This window comes from Stegastes partitus, unplaced genomic scaffold, assembly GCF_000690725.1.
Source record: "Stegastes partitus isolate 25-593 unplaced genomic scaffold, Stegastes_partitus-1.0.2 Scaffold1576, whole genome shotgun sequence".
Taxonomy (NCBI): Eukaryota; Metazoa; Chordata; class Actinopteri; family Pomacentridae; genus Stegastes; species Stegastes partitus.
The window spans coordinates 112,218-131,379 of NW_007579307.1; the positions used below are offsets into that span (position 1 = coordinate 112,218).

At 41.2% G+C, this 19,162-nt stretch overlaps 1 protein-coding gene across 1 annotated transcript in view; it reads left to right on the forward strand.

Moving 5' to 3' along the window:
• The window catches only part of frmd6 (FERM domain containing 6), a 32,854-nt gene that overhangs the window by 4,158 nt on the left and 9,534 nt on the right, over positions 1 to 19,162 (forward strand). Inside the window, exons 2-9 of the mRNA XM_008300698.1 lie at positions 6,654 to 6,937; positions 8,164 to 8,254; positions 10,870 to 10,949; positions 12,397 to 12,473; positions 12,605 to 12,791; positions 14,820 to 14,975; positions 15,975 to 16,040; positions 16,819 to 16,887. Of these exons, the coding sequence (XP_008298920.1) occupies positions 6,839 to 6,937; positions 8,164 to 8,254; positions 10,870 to 10,949; positions 12,397 to 12,473; positions 12,605 to 12,791; positions 14,820 to 14,975; positions 15,975 to 16,040; positions 16,819 to 16,887 (825 nt within the window). The 5' untranslated portion in view covers positions 6,654 to 6,838. The remainder of the gene's footprint in view (positions 1 to 6,653; positions 6,938 to 8,163; positions 8,255 to 10,869; positions 10,950 to 12,396; positions 12,474 to 12,604; positions 12,792 to 14,819; positions 14,976 to 15,974; positions 16,041 to 16,818; positions 16,888 to 19,162) is intronic.

Sequence of the window (19,162 nt, forward strand, 5' to 3'; positions counted from 1 at the left end):
GAGAACTCATTGAATCCTCACTGCTTGAGCTCTCTGTTGCCATTTTCTTACTGCAACAAAGGAAGTGTGTCCGTATTCATACACGTGGCCGTTCCTTAAGCAGTACAGGATGTGATTATTTTAAGTAGCAGTGAGGGAAAAGGTTGATTCTTTTTGTTAATAAAAGTTTTGTTGACACAGTGAGAAAGCAAAGAACACCGCAACAAGACTACAAAGCAGACTCCATATGTTGTTGCTGTTAAAATGAATCAAGCGTTTCCATGCATATTGGATTAATAACCCAATAATTTGCTTTACAAGATGCAGTATTTTGTCTGCCAGGAAACATGGAGTGTTGTATGCTGTGTGCATGTCACAACTTTACAAACCTTCCAGTCAGGCGTAAGACATAACTTTTATTGTGCAACTAGTGTGACGACAGCAGCATAAATTTAACTTTGGTAGCAGTAAAGTGGACTTATTTCTATTGTACAAAAGACATTTAGCTTGTGAATTGATTTGTAAACTAGTTTTTCATTCCACGTTTCATACACAAGCAGAATACTGTAACTTGCTTCCAAATGATTGCAGAACATTTTAACTAGAGGTGACGTTTATGAAGAAAATCTGAATCAGCAAAATCAGCTTAACTTCTAAGGATGTTTCATGTTGTAACTCAGTGAACAAAATACCTTAAAACTGTGTTGCATTTTCTGTTGTTGTTTTAATTAAACTGGCTTAAAGAATCTAAATCCTGATGTCTTTAGCTGTTGGCCAACGTTTGACTCAAGCAGGGCAGTCAAGAATCTGTTGAGTCTTAATCCAGAATAAGTCTCAGATATACGATGCAAGAGTGATTTAAATTTAAAACCCAAACAATGATTCACTGAGAATTAACCTCGCCTGCGATTTCCAGGACTGTGTGCTAAATACTGCAACTGCATTCTCTGTGTTAGTAGTAGTTCAGCCTGAGGCCACCTACCATCTATTCCTAGGCTTTTCTCTGTGAATTATATAACAGCATTACAGCACCCTGCTGTGCACAGGCTTGACCTTCTAGAGTTAATGAGCGTGACATTTGATCAACGAGGACACCCAAGTATTTACCTCTAACATCATGGATTTGTACGAGGAAACGTGGAAGAATGAAATATTTAGCTCAGCTGGATCCGTCTGTGTTGTGGATAATTGCCGTGATTCCCATCTCGTGTTTCATCAGCATTCAATAAGTCGTTAAAATCTGTTTTTGGTTCGCAGACATTACTCTGGGCCAGACGAGGAATTCTGACAGTCAACATACAAATATCAGCTCGATGATCTTGTGGGCAGGAGATCATGGGAATCAAGGTTTTAAATAGTGCAATGCCTCTGCCTGAGATTAGGCTTAAAGGCTAAAAACACACACCCAGCGCACCCAGGTATTTACAGAGGAGCAGCTAAACAAAGCAAAGCAAGTGTCACAAGTGTTATTTGTGTGCATCTACAACTTGTTGACAACAGGGAAGGAATATTTTTTTTAAAGGAAACATTATCATAATCTTTTTACCAAGCACACTAGCATGTTTCCTGTACACTTCAAAACATTATGACACGCGAGACAGAATCCAGAATAGATCCTAAATCATCCAAAAGTAGCAGTGTGGTGAAGCATGTTTCCCACTAGCGTGCTTTTTCCTGTTTATGTTGTAACACTCGGCCTCTCATTTAGTGCATCAGCAGGTTAAACACAGAAGAGAAGGGAAGTCTCTCTATGAAGCCTAATGCCATCTTGTGACCAATGTGATTTAGAGCTACTACTCAGCTCAGCAACATTTCTCATTAGCTGAATAAACTGATCTCTTGGCAGGGAACTGAGGGAGAGAGAGGGAGGGAAAAAAAAAAAGCCCACTCGGATCCAGTTGTTGGCACTATTTATAAAAGTTGTGCCCTTTGGAAGGCAAACCTTTAAATATTTCAGCAAGGGCAGTTTGTGTCAGCATCTGGAGCCCATGAAACAGGCTGACGTCCGTACGAATGGTTGCATAAAATTAGAATTTGGCTTGTGTTTTGCTGCTCACACATCGCACTCATCGTAAAGTGTTTAATGCTCCAGCAAAGTAGAGAATCGTAGTACCGTAACGCTGCTTGATGTTGTGGTGGTTTTATTTCTGGAAAATGGGAGTTTAAGGTGAATTTCTAATAACTACAAGTGTAAAGTTAGGAGCCGTGTTTCCATAATGTATTTTATAGAAAATATCACAAGGAAAAGTTAAAGCAAATAGCAAGATTTCAACAAAACTTCTTCAGTTTCGCAACAAAGGTTTCACAATTTCACCTTTTCTGAGTAAGTTCTGATGTAGTGAACTCTCCATCTCTCCATTTTTCTCCCGTAAATGGCCAAAGTTTGTTTTCTTTGACATTTTTTAGGCAACAACTGGCTTTGCTAGATCTACCCAGGGTTTTTTCTTAACTGAACTGGATTGCAATGCATTTGTAATCTCTTTTTAAAGCTTCCAAAATAATCAAATCCAAGGTGTCAGGTGTCAGATGGCTTGCTTTGTCTGATTCACAGTTCGAAAACCTAGAGGTATTTAGTTTGCTGTCACATAAATTGAAGAAAAAAGGAGCCAATATTAACAATGGAGAAAGTGAAAGTAATGCTTCTCAGAATAATTGTTGATTAACTTCCTGTTAACTGACTAATTGGTTAAGCTTTCCATCTCAAGAAACAGTGCCAGACCAGATCCGGAATTACAAAGCGTGCGTGTTGCTCCAGGTTTTAGGATGCTGTCAGAGGATCGCCTGCACATGGAGACGATGGCGGTGCTGCTCGTTGTGTGCATCGGGAATCAAAGGCGGCCATTGTTGGAATGAGAAGCAGATGTTAGTGAGGAATTCTCCTGACTGCAGCAGTTTTTTCTTTTTTCATGCCTAAGCTCTGAGCGCTGCCTCTCTCCATCTCCCTCCCTCCTGCTCGCTTTGCTGTATATATCCACTCTCTTCTTTTTCTTTAGCTTTGACACACGCTGTACCTGTAGCTATAGTTAAATCAGCATGGTGACAGCCTCCTTCCATGAGTCTGTTCTCCTTCTCCAAGCAGACATTTTTTTCTTTGCCTTCACCCTCTTCTGCCCCTGTAGCTCTGCAACAGTTGGACATAGAGACTCTCCACTCTTCTGATGGGACAGAATGAGAAAGAAAGCGGTTTAGTTGTGACAGAGGCCCTCTCTCCGTATCCCAACGTGGGATTTGGTGTCGTGCCGGACTCTGAGGTTTGCCACGTTGACAGAATCCCTGTTTGGGACTGAAAGGCAGGAGGAAGCTCAGTTGGCTGCTCTTTGTGCATGTGTTGCTTTAGATGGACTTTAGTGTTGCGTCACACTTTGCACGGCAGCGAAAGGGGGGGATGGAAAGCAGCAGTAATGTCATTATCCAGCACTCTGCTCCTTCAAACAGTGTGTAAGAGAATCTACCCTTTCATTTCATGGTGGACATCCCCTCTGCAGTGATGTCTCATGTGTAAACCAGACATGACACCATAGACTTCTAAACCCATCAATAATGACTACGCACAGTTACGTCTGAATTACTCCTGTCACTAAAATCAGCATCCGCTTTCACCATTCACCAGTTCAACAGTGTAATAAATGAACAGTAACAAGGATGCGTCCGTGGAAGTCAGGAATCATATTTCTGGTTGAAAGCTGCTACATGATATGACTTCAACAGAGCCCGCTTTAAGGGCCATTCATTTTTCTTCAGGGAGACGTGAGAACCCCAGATTTGTCAATGTCTCCACCTTGTACAGAGATTTCATCCTCTGCCAGGTAAAGACCCAAGAATATTAGTCATTAAAATGCTTCTTAAAGTTGTTTGAGACACAGTCGCGTCAACTAAGTAGTTCCATCAAAGAGAAGCAAAAACTTTTCTACGATATCAGAAAAAAATTAAACGTCTGCCTTAGAAATAACCAAATGATCAATTTCTAGGCATTTCTGAAAAGGTTTCTAACCAGAAAAAAAGTCTAACCCGTAGGAAAACACTAACTCGTCTTCATCCGTCATCAGTATAACGGACACAGTAAAGTTATTTTGCTTAAATTTAGTTTGTTAAAGCTCCGTTCCTTCTGCTTTACTGTGCAGTTTGTCAGACGTAGCGACTCTGCACAGCTCTGCGTCAGGTAAAATTTGCTCATCGGGTGTGGAAATGGAACTACAAGTCAGAGCTATGGTGGCTATGGAGCTGCAATTATAGGCTGCTAGAGGTGTGATTAGTCAGCTTGGGCTACAAGTTTTAGGTGCTGATGCAGATTGTTGATAGTGACGACACATCAGTTCAAGTTATTTCCACTAAAAACCTTTCGATCAGTTGTCTTCTGTTAAGTTTTTAGCAATAACCTTCCCACTGCTACCTTGTAGAAAGTGAAATATACACTGATCAGAAACAGCATTTTAAAAGAAGTTCACTTTTTACAGTGTATCCGCAGTGGAACTGATGTTAACCCCTTTACATCAAGTGTAAATCCTTTTAAGTGCTGACATGGTTTAAAGTTGTACTCTTTATTGCTTTACTGTCTCATCCACTATCAGTTTTGCCCAAAAAACAATTAAAAACATGATATTTTCTGCAAATATTACATACGTCCTGGTTTACTTGCATCACTCCTGCTCTCTGGAGTGGAAATGAGTGATGCAGGGAAGTGATCCAATTAGATAGGTCTCACTTCTAATTAACCTCGCTGCCATCACACAGCTCAGCTGTTCTGTAGTAGCACCTGACATATGGTCATGGCAAGAAAGCAAGAACATACCCAGTGTGAGTGTGTGTGTGGTATATGTGTGTCTATTTCTGTCTTCATGTGCATTTGCGTGTTCAGTGCAGTTGTGATGTGTTTAGTCAAGGTCAGCAGCAGCGCAGGGAGCCGCCCCAGTCATGGTTCATCAGCAGACTTTGCTGAGTGGCTGGTTGCTTGCCACACTGCACATCCAATGACCAGCTTTAATGAGAACTGATGCTGTGTGTCAACAGTATGTGTATTTATGACCGCTTTGCCCACGATGCTCCTTGCCTCTGCAGAAACAAAGCAGACAGCAGGCATGCTGAATGGCTAGTTAGTCCGAAAACGCACCTATTGACTGTGCAGCAGAGGTCCAGTTCTGCACTTAGGGTTGTTGTTTATTGGTATCATTCCAGTCAGTTATTTCAGGGTTGTTTTCACTGCTGCTTGATTTGTTAAAGCAACTATTTAGTGAGTTTTAAGGCAGGTTTTTCGCTTTTATTCTCACTGGCGTAGCTTTTAAAAGCAGTACTAATGAGGTGTGACTTAAATCCACTGTTTTGTGTGGTTAATTTGCTGTAGGTGGGCTTACAAAGCAGTGAAATGTTGTTCAAGGTGCAACATCTTACAAAACATTTGAGATTAACTCCCTGTGAATAAGAGCCCAAATTCTCTGACCGCATCTTTTTAAATGCTAATTGTTTTTCACTCTGTAATGCAACCTTGCCCAGTGTCTTTCCTATCTGTTTTTAATGACAACACGGCTTCAAGGTGAGAGACTCTCAACAGGAAGAAGTGATAATCTGGATTGATTGTTCTTTAACATTCTTTTGTCTGGTCTGAGACTTCTCACACCCACTGAAGGTCTCACACATCCTTAGGCGTAGTTCAAGCTGTGAGCTACTTGCTGCTCTTAGGACAGCTGGTGAAGGTGGAGGTGTTTCTGTGCTCTCTCTCGTGTGTGTGCATGTGATAGAGAGGTATAAGAAAACAAAGGAACACACTGCTGTTAAAAAATAGTAGCAGAAGTGTGAGAATCAAACCCGACTTGAGTTCAGGTGCAGGAGAAAGACATAATTGTCAAAAGGCTCAACTTAAAAGTCAGTGTGCAGAAACTGGTGTTGCTCTACGACGATCAGATTTAGAGAATAAGTAAGCCTTTATTTCAAGCCAGTGCTGAAAATAGAATTTTAAATGCGTGTATTTCCCTGTCAGACTTCAGTTCAAAGAAATAGAATAGAAAGGTTTCAGAGGCAGACACAGCCCCAGTCTGACTCTTGCATATGAATTCCAGCAGACGGTGAAAAATTCAAGCAAGTCAAACAGCCGAAAGCATGCCAACAGAACTGAGTGAGTTGACAAAAGCGGTGCCAGGAGGAAAATGTGGCGCTGTTTGGCTTGCAGAGCCAACAAAGTCAGACACTCAGTCGACATCTGAACCCTCATGCATAAATTTCTTCACAGGTTTTCAAGTCAAGTGCGGCAATACATTGTTTTTTTGCTGCATTCAAAGTTCAGAACTGGATTTTGTTGAGTTTCAAGTAGGGAGGTGACACAAATTGTCAGAAATGCGTTACTTGAACGGTGTTTCCCTCATGCTGTTATTACATTTCATCAGTTCCTCTCCAGACATATGTTCACATGTTCCTCTGCAGTCATTGACATTCCCCTGAAGTGATGTCACTTATTCATGGACATAAGCAGGAATGCTGCCCTCCTTTTTCGTCGTCTCTTTCTCTTTTCCTGTCAGATCTTTTTAGTGCAGACTTGCTCTTTTTAAATGCTAATTTAGATCTTCAAACAAATACATAATTTTTATGTCAACCACGCAGCCTCCTCTTCATCTCTACAGTCCATACATTTGCATTCAGCAGAATGATCTAACATCAAGTACTTTGTCTTCTTTGTGTCTCCCCAGTGGCTGGCTGCAGCTCGGGTCCTCATGCCCTGTCTTGTGAGTGCTGCTTGGCCTGCTGAGCCCGTAGGTGTGTCTGTACTGGGCTGCAGCTGAAGCACGTCTACAGCGACTGGGTGGTGGTGGAGGTGGGTCGTCAGAGGGCCCACAGCAGGCGAAGAGGCCTGTCCAGTCCCAGCCACACGAAGATGAACAAACTGAACTTCCACAACAACAAAACCATGCAGGACCGCCGCTGTGTTTGTGTGTTTTTGCCCAATGATGACACACTCAACGTCATCGTCAATGTGAGTAGACGCATAAACACTTTAAAAACATTTGTAGTTATAATAATGCTGGTCTCAGTCTGTTAAAGAGGCACAGAATAACTTACTGTGCCCTCCAAACCTGCTTTGTCTCAATGAAATCCAAACAGTTTCTGGCAGTTTTGTTTTTCTCTGTCAGAGTTTTACCCATTGTGGGCTCTATTTTTTTATTTTTATCACCAAGCTCTGTATTTCGATGGAAACCAACCATGGCTAGATGTAGAGAGAACTAAAAATATCCTTTGTGCAGTATGACACTGTTATAATGTCATAAGTCTTAAAAAACCAAAGTTGAATTTCTTTATTTATTGTACAAACATTTTAAAGAACCTGGACTCAACATGTACAGCATATATTTCCAGTTGCTGGTGTTATAAAAGGTGCTGCCAATACTGGAATACAAAGTGGTGGCTTTACAGTATAGATATTTAACTATTTACATTTTGTTTCCATACTTGTCTTTTATCTACTTTCTCTAAACACAGGTCTTTCAAACCTGGCAACAGGTTTTGAGCTTTATCGATAAACAGGAAAAATGGCAAATTTATTTTCTAAATATATTTCATAGTCAGATATGGATAAAAAATAAACCCTGTCCCCACTCTTTCACACGTGCATCATTAAAGAAATGCTTTGACAGTTTGTTACACATGGGGAAATGATGTGCCTTTTTGCTGAGACTTGAGATAAGATGATTAACACCACTTTAATGTCTGTACAATAAATCTAAACTTTGGTTAGCTTTGTTGAGGATAAAGGCTAGAAACAGGTAAACAGTAGCAGCACGCAACCATCCCTAAATCCAAACCTTTTAAAAGTTTATCCAAATATTTTAGAGTGCTGATTAAACATACATGCAATAACACATTATTGAACTTCAGACATGTTGCAGATTTTATTCGCTTCAAAAAGAGCCAGACTAGCCGTTTTCCAAATGTTTTCACTCTTTGTGCTAAGCTAAGCTTACTAGCTGCCAGCTGTAGTATTTACCCTGAGCAAAGTGAATAAACTTTGCTCCTAAGTATGTTTCGGCTTACACAAGTGTGCTGCACATGTATGCACTAGCTGCTAATGGCATTTCATAACATAATAAATGCATTAACTGTCTGGTAGCATGTGTGTGGTAATTTATGGTTGTGTTATTTATGTGATTGCTAACAGATGCTCACAAAAGCTAAAAAAAAAATCTCCTGATATCTCCTCCTCAGGTGAAGACTTTGTGCCAGGAACTGTTGGTCCAGGTGTGCGACCTCCTCAGACTGAAGGACTGTCACCTGTTTGGACTCAGTGTTATTCAGAGTAAGACTTGTCTTCATCCCAGGGGTTCTTTTGGGAGGCGGGGTCACATGTGTTGCTTTGTTGTGCGCCACACACACAGATTATTTATCTTTGAACTCACTCATCTGCCACACTGGTTGTTTTTAATGATATGAGCAAGTTTTGATTCTTAACTATGCATTGATGTGTTTAGATATAATTGCCATGCAAATTTTCAAAACGATACACAACACAAAGGAAGCCAGGAACAAAACCAGGGGTGTGTTCCAGCATCTGTATTGCTATAGTATATAATATGTCAGAAAAAAGAACAAGTATGTGCCATGACATAGTATATCAGTTGTAGTACACTCTCACCCACAGTCCCTCTGCACAGTTATGTCACATAAACAAGCTTAGCCGATGAGAGTGCAGACAGGTAGCAGCTCATTAGACTGCAATGGTGAAAATTTAAGGCGCGTTGTTACGACAAAGTAGTATGTCCCAGTTGTATCTGCACTGCATGAAACAGTATGCACTTTATAAGGGCAGCTGCCGTACATACTTAAAGTAAAATAAAAATCTATGTGATGTGGAAGGCAGCCCAGGATTTCCAGCTGTTTAAAAGATCACATAGAGGAAGAAGAAACTTTAGTCATCTGTGAGAGAAGTATGTGTAGAAGTCTTTAGCAATTCTTTTACATTCAGGAAAGTTGTTTTTATTGTTTCATGTCAGCTGGTATCAACTATGTTTGATGCTTTCTGGTGGCAAAAACAACAAAGGAAGTGCAAACAGCTCATCAGTTATGTGAATTAAATGTTCTCTATGTTGCAGCTTCGACCCTAAACTGTTCTTTTCCTTTCAAATCTTGCTACTCCTGTTACTTTTTCCAATGCAAACCTACACAATGCACTTTAAAAATATTAGGGAAAACCACCCTGATTCACCAAGAGTCACATAAAAAACTGTTACCAGACAGTCACTATCCTCAGACCAACAACTTGGCTGAGTAACAGGAGTCGTCTCTGAACGTAGCATCTCTCACCTATCTGTCATGACGGTTTCCCAGGAACGAGGCCCTCCTCGTCCTGACTGGCTCTCATTGTGTGGCGAGACCACAGTTGTTTTTACGGTGACGAGGCTCGGCGACGGTCGTACGTACGGAATGAGTCACCGTGTCTGCACTGTGGTGGGGCAGACAGCGGGTGACAGTTGTAGGCAGCTGCAAAGGGAGAGTAAATTGCAAAGGCCATGTTTTCAGGCAGCTGGCCTCCAGATGAGCCAATGGCGGCCCAGCAGGTCAGTTGAGCAGGAGCCAATGGGTCTGATTGTGGGACATTCCTGAAGTGCTTGTCTGAACAGCGTGAAATCCCCAAGGCAAACAGAGGCCACCCACTCCCTGTGTGTCACCCACTGTCACCCCTGACCAGAGCATCTACACCAGACCCACGCTCAGATATAGCTGTGCTTTGTTGTGCTTTGAAATGCATTTACAAAAGGAAATAAGTCCAGCATTAATGAATTCTGTACCAGTGTAGGTGAGATGTAGGTGCTAATTCCCTCTCAGTGTGGACCTAAAACTATGAGTTGATAGCTTTTGACATGGATTTAATCTGCATTTATGTAAAAACTGAGTCAATTTAAATCAAAATAACCAAGATTTTCAGTTCCAGCCTCTCAAATGTGAAAAGTTGATGATTTTTTAGGACTCTGTGATTATAACCTGAATATCTTTAGGTACATATTCGCAGATCATTTTACCTACTCCTATCTGTTACAACTGCCAAGCTGTATTTTAAACATTCACATAATCTTTCAGAAATGATGCTCCGCTCTATGTGAACTGACATCACAGGCCACAAAAATTTAGCTTAAGGGTCACTTCACCCAAATACCAAAAAATATACTTTCCCACTTACCCCTGGTTCACTTCCACTTCTACCAATGCACGACCGCAAAAATAGGTCTGTGGATTAGCCCCAGTAAGAGGAATATTGTTTCTGGAAGGAGATAGTGCTATTGAGTATTTCAAATGTAATTTTTGGATTCCTTAAGTGCCACAAACCAAACTTAAGTGACCTCAAGTGTAATAACATGGCGGCAGAAGTCTCAGCTGCGGAGATCTCAAATCGTCACCAAATAAAACCAAAACTTTCTTGGGAAAAGTTTGAAATTTAACAGCGTGGAAACAAGGCGTCTCCATGGATCAGCATATTCTGGTCATTATATATGAACGAGTCATGTAAACAAACAGTCAAATTACAGACTGAAGTTGATAAAATGATGCATTGGCGCTCTGTCAGAGGGGCTCCTGCTCTTCATGTGCCTTTTGCTTTTCAACTGGTTCTCATTGTACAGACACTCCGAGTTGTCAGATCAGCAGGCTGCGACTTATGAAAGGCGTCACTTCAGGAGCAGATTAAGACGTGACAGAGAGAGGTGAAGAAATGAGACGGAGCAGCAGAGGCTCAGACTACAAAGCGGAGTGCAGAAGCTGACTGATGTGATTGCTATGAGGCGGTCTTTGAACGGGGCTCATTCAGGGGGGATTTCGTGCACAGACACACGTGAATTCATCTACTGTATATGTCCAGGTGTGCACACTCACATACCGATGACAGTGTCTGAGCTCAAACCGTGTCTCTCCTCCTTACAGATAATGAACACATCTATATGGAGCTGGATCAGAAACTGTCCAAGTACTGCCCCAAAGAATGGAAGAGAGAAGCCAGCAAGGTGAGAAATGATGTGCTGGGTTTTTGACTTTCAATCACAAGTTTAGCAGAGGACAGTAAGTCTCTTTTTGTCCACGTATATTCTACATAGCTTTCCAACTTAAGTCACAAAACTGGATTAAATAGATCCTCTACCTTCACAAAATGTACACAAATAAAATTCAGTATCAGACAGGTATGCTTTCCTAGGTAGCAGAAATGTAAAACTCTTTTCTCAAAATGCAGGGATCTAAACTAACTCTTTCAACTTTCTCAGGTAGTTGCACCAGCACATGATGTGTGACCAAACATTACTTTTTATCTTACATTTGCTGTTTTCTATGTGTGGACGTTTCCACAAGCGGAGCACATTTTCAACATCAATGCTGCAGTCAGTCTTGTTCATTTAATTGTGGGAATCCAGGAATCGTGATTGCTGTTGATTTGTTTAATTTTTTAGCCTTAGTGCTGCATTAGTCATTGTAAGTGAATGTAGTGAGCTACATTTTCTTTGTAACAGACTCAAACCACATCTTTGGAAAACAGTAAAAGCTTAATGGATTGTTTCACACGTCAAGCAGGGACAGAATGAGGAGAAAAAAAAAGTGCTATTTTCCTCCACAACAGTTGTAGCTAGTTCTGTCTAATGAATATTGTGCACTTGTACAAATACAACCATGTGAAATTTTGAGTCTCTCACTCTCAAAAAGTGCAGTCTGGAGCCCTGAAATGCAAAAGCCACATTGGAGGACTCACCAGTCTTCTGTGGATTCAGGCTATCTCAAAGTCTTCTGTCTCTTCATGTAGTCGCAGACCGACTTCATGATGTGGACATCAGGGCTCTGTGGGGGTCAGACCATCTGCTGCCAGATCCCTTGTTCTTTTTGCAGCTGAAGATAGTTTTTTATAACTCTGGCTGGATGTTTGGGCTTGTTGTCAAGGTGCAGAATGAATTTGGGTCAGATGCCTCTCTAGTTTAGATAAAGGCATTTGAAGTGTTTAAAAGGTATCATAGCTGCGAGTATTTGCCTGTTTCTACTGCTGTGTTTACAAATGTTAGTGATGTAAATGCATCAGAAATTATGAAAATGTTTATTTTCTTCAGTGTAACTAATAACCAAGACAATGAGGTCACCTTTCTGTTTACATTTTTGTGTGACCTGCTGTGTTTTAGCTCAAATATTAACTAATGACATGTCAGCCTAGTTGGTAAACACACGTGTTTCTACTGTGTTTGCTTATATCATGTGATACAACATCTGAGAATCAAGTTGGAATGTTTTTATAACTGTTTACTTGTTCCAGCTGGACACAGAACTCCCAGAAGTTCCCTCAGAAGCTGCTCTTTTTTGTCTGACTTCTTACTTTCCATACACTTGATCTAACTGTTAATTGTGTAGTCTGATGTGAGGTTTAAATTCTGCTGGTTGCAGTGAATAAACAAGTATTTTCACTCACGTGTATTTCAGGGCATCGACCAGTTTGGGCCTCCAATGATCATTCACTTCAGAGCTCAGTATTACGTTGAGAATGGGAGATTGATCAGGTCAGTAAAGATTTACATGTCAAAACAATGTTCAATGGAAAAAATGCCTGTACAAATTACACCAACATCCCTCCGCTTAGCTCCAGTTATCCTTTAAAGCTGGTTAAATCTGCTTTCTGTCTGCCCTGCAGTGACCGGGCAGCCAGGTACTACTACTACTGGCACCTGAGAAAACAGGTGCTGCTCTCTCAGTGTATCCAAAGGGAGGAGGCCTACTTCCTCCTGGCAGCCTTTGCCCTGCAGGCTGACCTCGGCAACTTCAAACGCAACAAGCACTTTGGGAAATACTTTGAACCTGAAGCCTACTTCCCCCCATGGGTGAGTATATATAACGTGCACCGCATGCGTGCTGAGCCCCTACATGTCAAACTTATCAGGGAAGAGGAGGGAGGATTTAAAACGACAGACCATCATCCTGCACATTCACACACTTTACCTCCCTGTTCACACCAAATCATACATGGGTTTTCTCCATCTTTTAGCACCTACACCTGATCACATTTTACATTACTTTCACACACAAAACATGATATTGTTTTACTTGAATACCTTGGACCTTTTCTTTTACACATTAGGCTGGGTTTTTTTGTGCGTAGGGTATGGTTTTATTTGATCCATTAATAATTATACTGTCAATTAATTTGTTGATTAACAACCAGTTAGTTGTTGCTGTAAGTTAGCTGTAAATCACAGCTCAGCAGAGTTCAAAGTGTCATTTGTAAATGTCTCCTTTGGACCACTACAGGTGCAAAGCCCAAAGGTATTCAATATAAAATTATTTAAATGACAGGAAAAACAGCAGTTTTACCCTGTGCATAAGCTGGAGAAAGCTAATGTTTGGCATTTTTGCTTAAAAAGTCCCTGTGGGTGGACAACCTGGTGGTCTTATATGCTTTTCTTATCTGTTCTTCAGACTAATTGTACAGTTTGCATCGTTAAAGGTGCTTTAAGTCAGTATTTTATTTTGAAAGTTCAGTTACCGTTAACCAGCTACCACTGTCAAGTTGGACGGAGATTAGCAGCAAGTAGACCAAGATCATGAAAGAAGTGTCAAAGTGGGCAACTACCATTTCCAGTCAGACGTTTTTGAATAATATCTGAGCGAAAAACAGGATGCAGGTTTTTCTAAGTTGGCCTTTAAACTTTGAGTTAAATCTTGATTTTGCGTCCAAGCAACAAAATGAACAACTAATTATGTTATCACATGAGCCGATCTCGGTATCTCCTGAATCGCGGTTCTGTCCTAAATGCTCTTGATGTGATCTTTTGGCCACATCACCAACCATTTAAAGTGGCTCCAGGGATTTATTGTGTGTGATCAATGGACTAAAATCTAAATCAAAATGTGACTTAATGATGTCATTACAAGAAAAGCTATTCTATAATGACAATTCCAGATGTTGTTGTACTTTATTTTGATTGCATTCTGGTGGAGAGCCACTGTATACACACAAAAAAGTAATGTTAAAAGTGAGTAATGCAGCGGACACATTAGTTTATCAGACTAGTAATCCTTCTGTGGTGAGTCCGTCTGATACACTAGTGACTCACAGTGGATGTCCTTGTTTAACACCAGTGAAATAAAGGGTCTAAGATGCGGAAGACCAAAAATAAACTGCTGTATCACTGACTGAGGAGCTGAAAGTACAGTGAAGGTTGTTAGAATGTGTTTGTGGCTGTCAGGCATTGTCCTGTCTGTCCTGCAGTGTGTTCAGTATGTGGGTCTGAAGCCACCTTCCATTAATCACGCTGACCAAACACTAAGCAGCAGCTCCACATCTGAGCATGTGGGATAATAAAAACTGGGACACCAAGTTTATTTTTGTCCCTGGAAGTGGCACACACTCTGTTTTTCTTTTTCCTCTTTTTTTTTTATTTTAATCTTGAGAAACATGGCTGTTCTGGCAGCACTGCCCCCCACCACCACCACCACCACCACCACCCGTCTGAATATGACAGCCACACCCGTCTGATTGCCCTCCACTTCCTGTGATTAGCCTCCTGCCTCCTTATCGCTACTCCAAGCCAGCGGTGACAGGAAATTGTTTGAAGATGAACAGTGTGCGTTACTCTACAGTAAATCTCCCACAGATTTAGGTGCTTAGAAAGCTTACTTACGTAGAAAATCTTCAAAAGCCGCTCGCAACACTCAGCGGGGGTGTTTCCGGTTGCTGTTTCTGGCTCCCGTTCAGTCTCTCCGGGTTGACATCTGTTTGCCCTGCGGCAAGCAGCTTCATTACCCTCATTGGCAACCTGCGCTGCCAGTCTGCTATAATGAGTCTGTACAACTTCAGGGCGGCCAAGCCTGATGGCGCTCTCCCTCTCTTTCTGTGTTTTCCTGCTCAGGTGATAGCCAAGCGTGGCCGTGAATACATCCTGAGGCATATCCCCAACATGCACAAAGACCAGTTTGCTCTCACAGCTTCAGAGGCGCATCTCAAGTACATCAAGGAGTGTGCCCAGCTGGATGACGTCACAGTCCACTACTACAGACTCTACAAGGTGAGAAACCATAATTACACGACCTGATAACTAGCTCTTGTGCTAATAAATAACACAGATGGCGTCATTGTTGTTGTCTTAAAGAATTAATCTGATATCACTGCTATAATTTTTTTATGTGTAAAGTTTTTGGCTAAACAAGGTTTAAACCCTCTGAATGCCTCACAGTTCCTTGGCGTTCTTTGCTTTTTTTTAACATACCGTTTGCTCGTTTGTCACTGTGATATAAAGTCCTGCACCTCTATGGAAACAGCACAACCACGGCTCGAGGTTGAGGAAACTTAAAATGTCTTTTGTGCAGTATGATGCAGTTATAAGGCAGTAAATCATAAAACAGAAAAAACAAAAGTTGAATTTCCTTGGTCATTTATTTTACCAAAATTGCTAAAAAATAAAACCAAACAAACAAAACAAAACAAAAAACCTTGCATCAACATGTACAACGTGTTCAAATACAAATAGTTACCAATGTTGGAAAAAATGTTGACTCTCCATGCTAAATATTTCACTACTTGTATTTGTAATTTGCTTCCGTACTTGTCTCCTGTCTGTTCTGGATAAACACAGACTGCTGTTTAGCTGAAAAGTCCCTGAATTTTTGTAACGTGACTGTTGGTCACAGCTGAGTCACTAACGGCTTCCCGGCTGTGCTGAGGAGCGCAGAATATTTCATGTTTGTGCTCAGAGCAATTCAGTTTTGGCAAATTTTTCAATAGGACATTTAGAATAAAGTGATTCACATGTTAAATATCACAATTTTAAGCTTTGATTTAATTAAGTTTTCTAATCAAACGGCACATTGCCAATAAGTAGCTTTTGGAAAGTTAAAAATCTGACCGTTCTCTTTGTTTTGATTGTTTCTGGCTCTGATAGACAGCATGTCCAACCCGCCATCAGGTTGTGGGGTTCAGAGGATTAATGCACTAACAGCTCATTAGATTTCAGGTGATTCTGCTCAGTTTTCTCCTCATCTTTAAATGATTTCTTCTCTTTTAACAGGACAAAAAGGAAGTTGAAGCATCTCTGACATTGGGGCTGACTTTGCGTGGGATCCAAATATTCCAGGTACAGTTAGCGATTAAGATTATATTTGTACTTTTACTACAATGACATGTACTTAGATTTTAGTGTGCTGTTACTGCTACAGTTGTTAGTGCAGCAATAAACTCGTCTCAGTTCATCAAATGTGAAGGTGTGCAGATTGTCTCTGTTTCGTATCTGAGTACCTTTAGTGCCAAAATGCAAATCAAACCCCTTGAAGCTATCATTTGTCCCACAATCTGTCAAGCTGCTGAACAATGTTGTAATAGGGTAATGTACAATATATATACACAAAGACTTAACATCATTAACATTTCCTTTCTTAACTATTGTGTTTATTGATATTTCTTTTATGTCAGGCCCCTCTAGGAGTGTGAATAAAGTTTACTTTGTTTTGATTTACTTATCTGAAATCTGCAAGATGTCAGTTTTGTCTTTTGTAAGCTGTACTCACATTTTCTGACATTTAATAGCCAAAATCACCAATCAGTTGATCAGAAAAGTAAATGACAAATTAATCAGACGTGAAATTAAATGTTAGTTGCTGCCAAATTACAGAATATTACAAACTGCTGCTCTCTGAGCTCCTGATTCAGAAAAACGCCTGAAATAAGTTGATAGTTCTGCACTGGCAGATTTCTTCCTTTTTTAAACAACAAAGTCAGACACTCAGAGCTGGATATAGAACAAAAGCTACTTGTCAGGAGTCTTTACAGTAAGTTGCAGCAGTGTTGTCATTTCTTCTTTGTTGAATTTTTAATCAGCTGGAGAGCATCCACATAATTGTGCCTCTGTGTTGCAGAACGTCGGCTCTGTGAGGCAGCTGTTGTACGACTTCCCCTGGACCAATGTGGGAAAACTGGTATTTGTGGTGAGTCACATGCAGTATCATCATTTGTTTTGTTTTTGTTTACTAAGATGACGAAACCCGAGCATCCTCTGGCTTATTGCGATGTTTGTGAAATCCTCGCTGCCGCTCACGGTCGTGGAAATTTTTACGCAAGGCTTCTTTTCCCCACACTGCTGTTTTATCTTAGCCCTGCAAGTCCTCTGGAACTAATCAGGGATTTAGGAAGACTTTCCTTGCACACACACACACACACAGACACACTAACTGTACATATATATTTTCATGTAATCAGCAGTGGGACTTTCTCTTTTATGGTATACAAGCCTCTTGATTCATCTCTTTTATCAATTATCACTGTTGTCCCTGCGCCCTTTAAAATAATACCCCGTTAAATCTTCCCATCTCTGCTCTGAGTCAGCTTGTCGTTAAGCTGAGCGCAGCAGTCGCTTAATTTACTTCCATAGGGTTTCTGTTATCGCAGGAAGGCAGAGAAGCTTACTATATATCTGTTTCACTCTGACGGATTCACATTTTCAGCCAGTTGGCTATTAATCACAATCCAGGGAGGTCATTATTACTTATCACAGCACGAAAGCGGGGCTCCTCGTGGCTCTAATTTTTGCTACCTCTTTATTTTTATGCAGTGAAGTGGACTTTACAGGCTGCAAGGTCTCTGAGAAAGTTGTTTTGTTGTCCCAAGAGGGAGTTTTGGTTTGGTCTAATTTTGGCGCAAAACAACCATCGCATCTGCCACATAGTTCACGGAAAAGACATCCTGTTTTCCTCATTCTTGTTTTTTCGGCGCGTCGGCCGTCTGCAGCATCGTGAGAGTGAATGCGCGGTGGCGTGGCTGCGGTTTCACTGTGGACCCGAAGGGCCTCTCGTGGCCCTGTCCCACCCTTCTCCTGAATAACAGGCTTTCTCCTCCACCCCACCCACGAGTCACGTCATCCAACACCGCTGCTGCAGCAACAGGCGAGCCAGAGAGCAGAGCGAGCAGAAGGACGCGCGGGTCAATAAACACCAGATGTTGTGATGGTTTTGGGGAGGGGGGATTTTCGATTCAGGCGTTCGGCCTTTGGAATAACTTCAGCTCATCTTTGGTATCAAGCCTTAAAGGAAGGAGGGTGTGTTTTCTGCTTGCGTTCGGAAAGGGTGGATTTCAGTCTTTCTCAGGCAAGAGGTTGCATTTGTGCTTCTCCTGAGCCTGTGAGGGTTTGATCTGCTGCCTCTGAAAGCTGAGATGAAGTCATCACCCCGTGTCATGTGGTGTTGGATCTTAGTCCAACCTCTGGCTCACCAGTGCTCTGGTCGATGCTGGTCTTGTTGAGGAATAGTTGGACAGCAGCTCCTTGGCGATGGCGTGTTTTCGATGTGTGTGGCCTGTTCGGGAGGTCTTTTATGAAGGGGAAAACAGTTGTCCAGCGACTTTAGATGGACTGATCATGTGCACTGCATGAAACCAGAAACTTGTCTAAAGTGGTTTCTGAATACCTTTTAATAACCTGCCACTTGACACCAGTCTGCTGCTGCTGTGACTTCGTCTTTAGTTACCACCAGCAGGGAAGCTGTTGATTTATTATGTCTGGTTCTGGTTTTTGAATCAGTTTTGCCCATTTGATATAAATATTAGCCAAATCCTGAACGCATACATATCCTGCTGTAACAACCAAAACTAGGGGTCGACTAATGTGGTTTTCTTCAAGGCTGACACAAAACTATTAGTAATCAAAGACAGCATAACCAATACATGTACATTCACAGTGACATTTTAAAGTCCTGGTTTCAAAATTTAGAACTCAAACTGTATGGTTCATAAAATAGAACACAATGAAAACCTTTCTCATCCATTTACAAGGATTACCAACAAATGGTTTGTTGGGTTTCATGTTAAAAACGTGTTTTGTGTACCTTTAGAACTGTAAATTCTTAGTTGAAGTGCTGCTGCAGCCTGATGCAGATTAGGAAAACTATAAACCAGATTCCCATGTTGACGACCTTCAAATGTTTACATCGACTGCTGCATGACTGTGGAGTTAGTTGTATGACGATTACAAATACTGTACTTTGACAATATAGAACTTTATCACTCAAACTTTGATGTTTGACTTGGTGTGTCTGCAAACTAAAGATTAGAGTACAATAGAAGTTCCTAGTCGTAACTTGGAAGGTAAATATGAACAACGAACCCCAAAGCATGCAGGAAACATTTTATGCTCTGTGGATATTAGCAAAGTCTGAACAACGGGAGCGACAGTCTGTAAAATACTCCACTGGTGCCCTTCTCTGTTCAGTC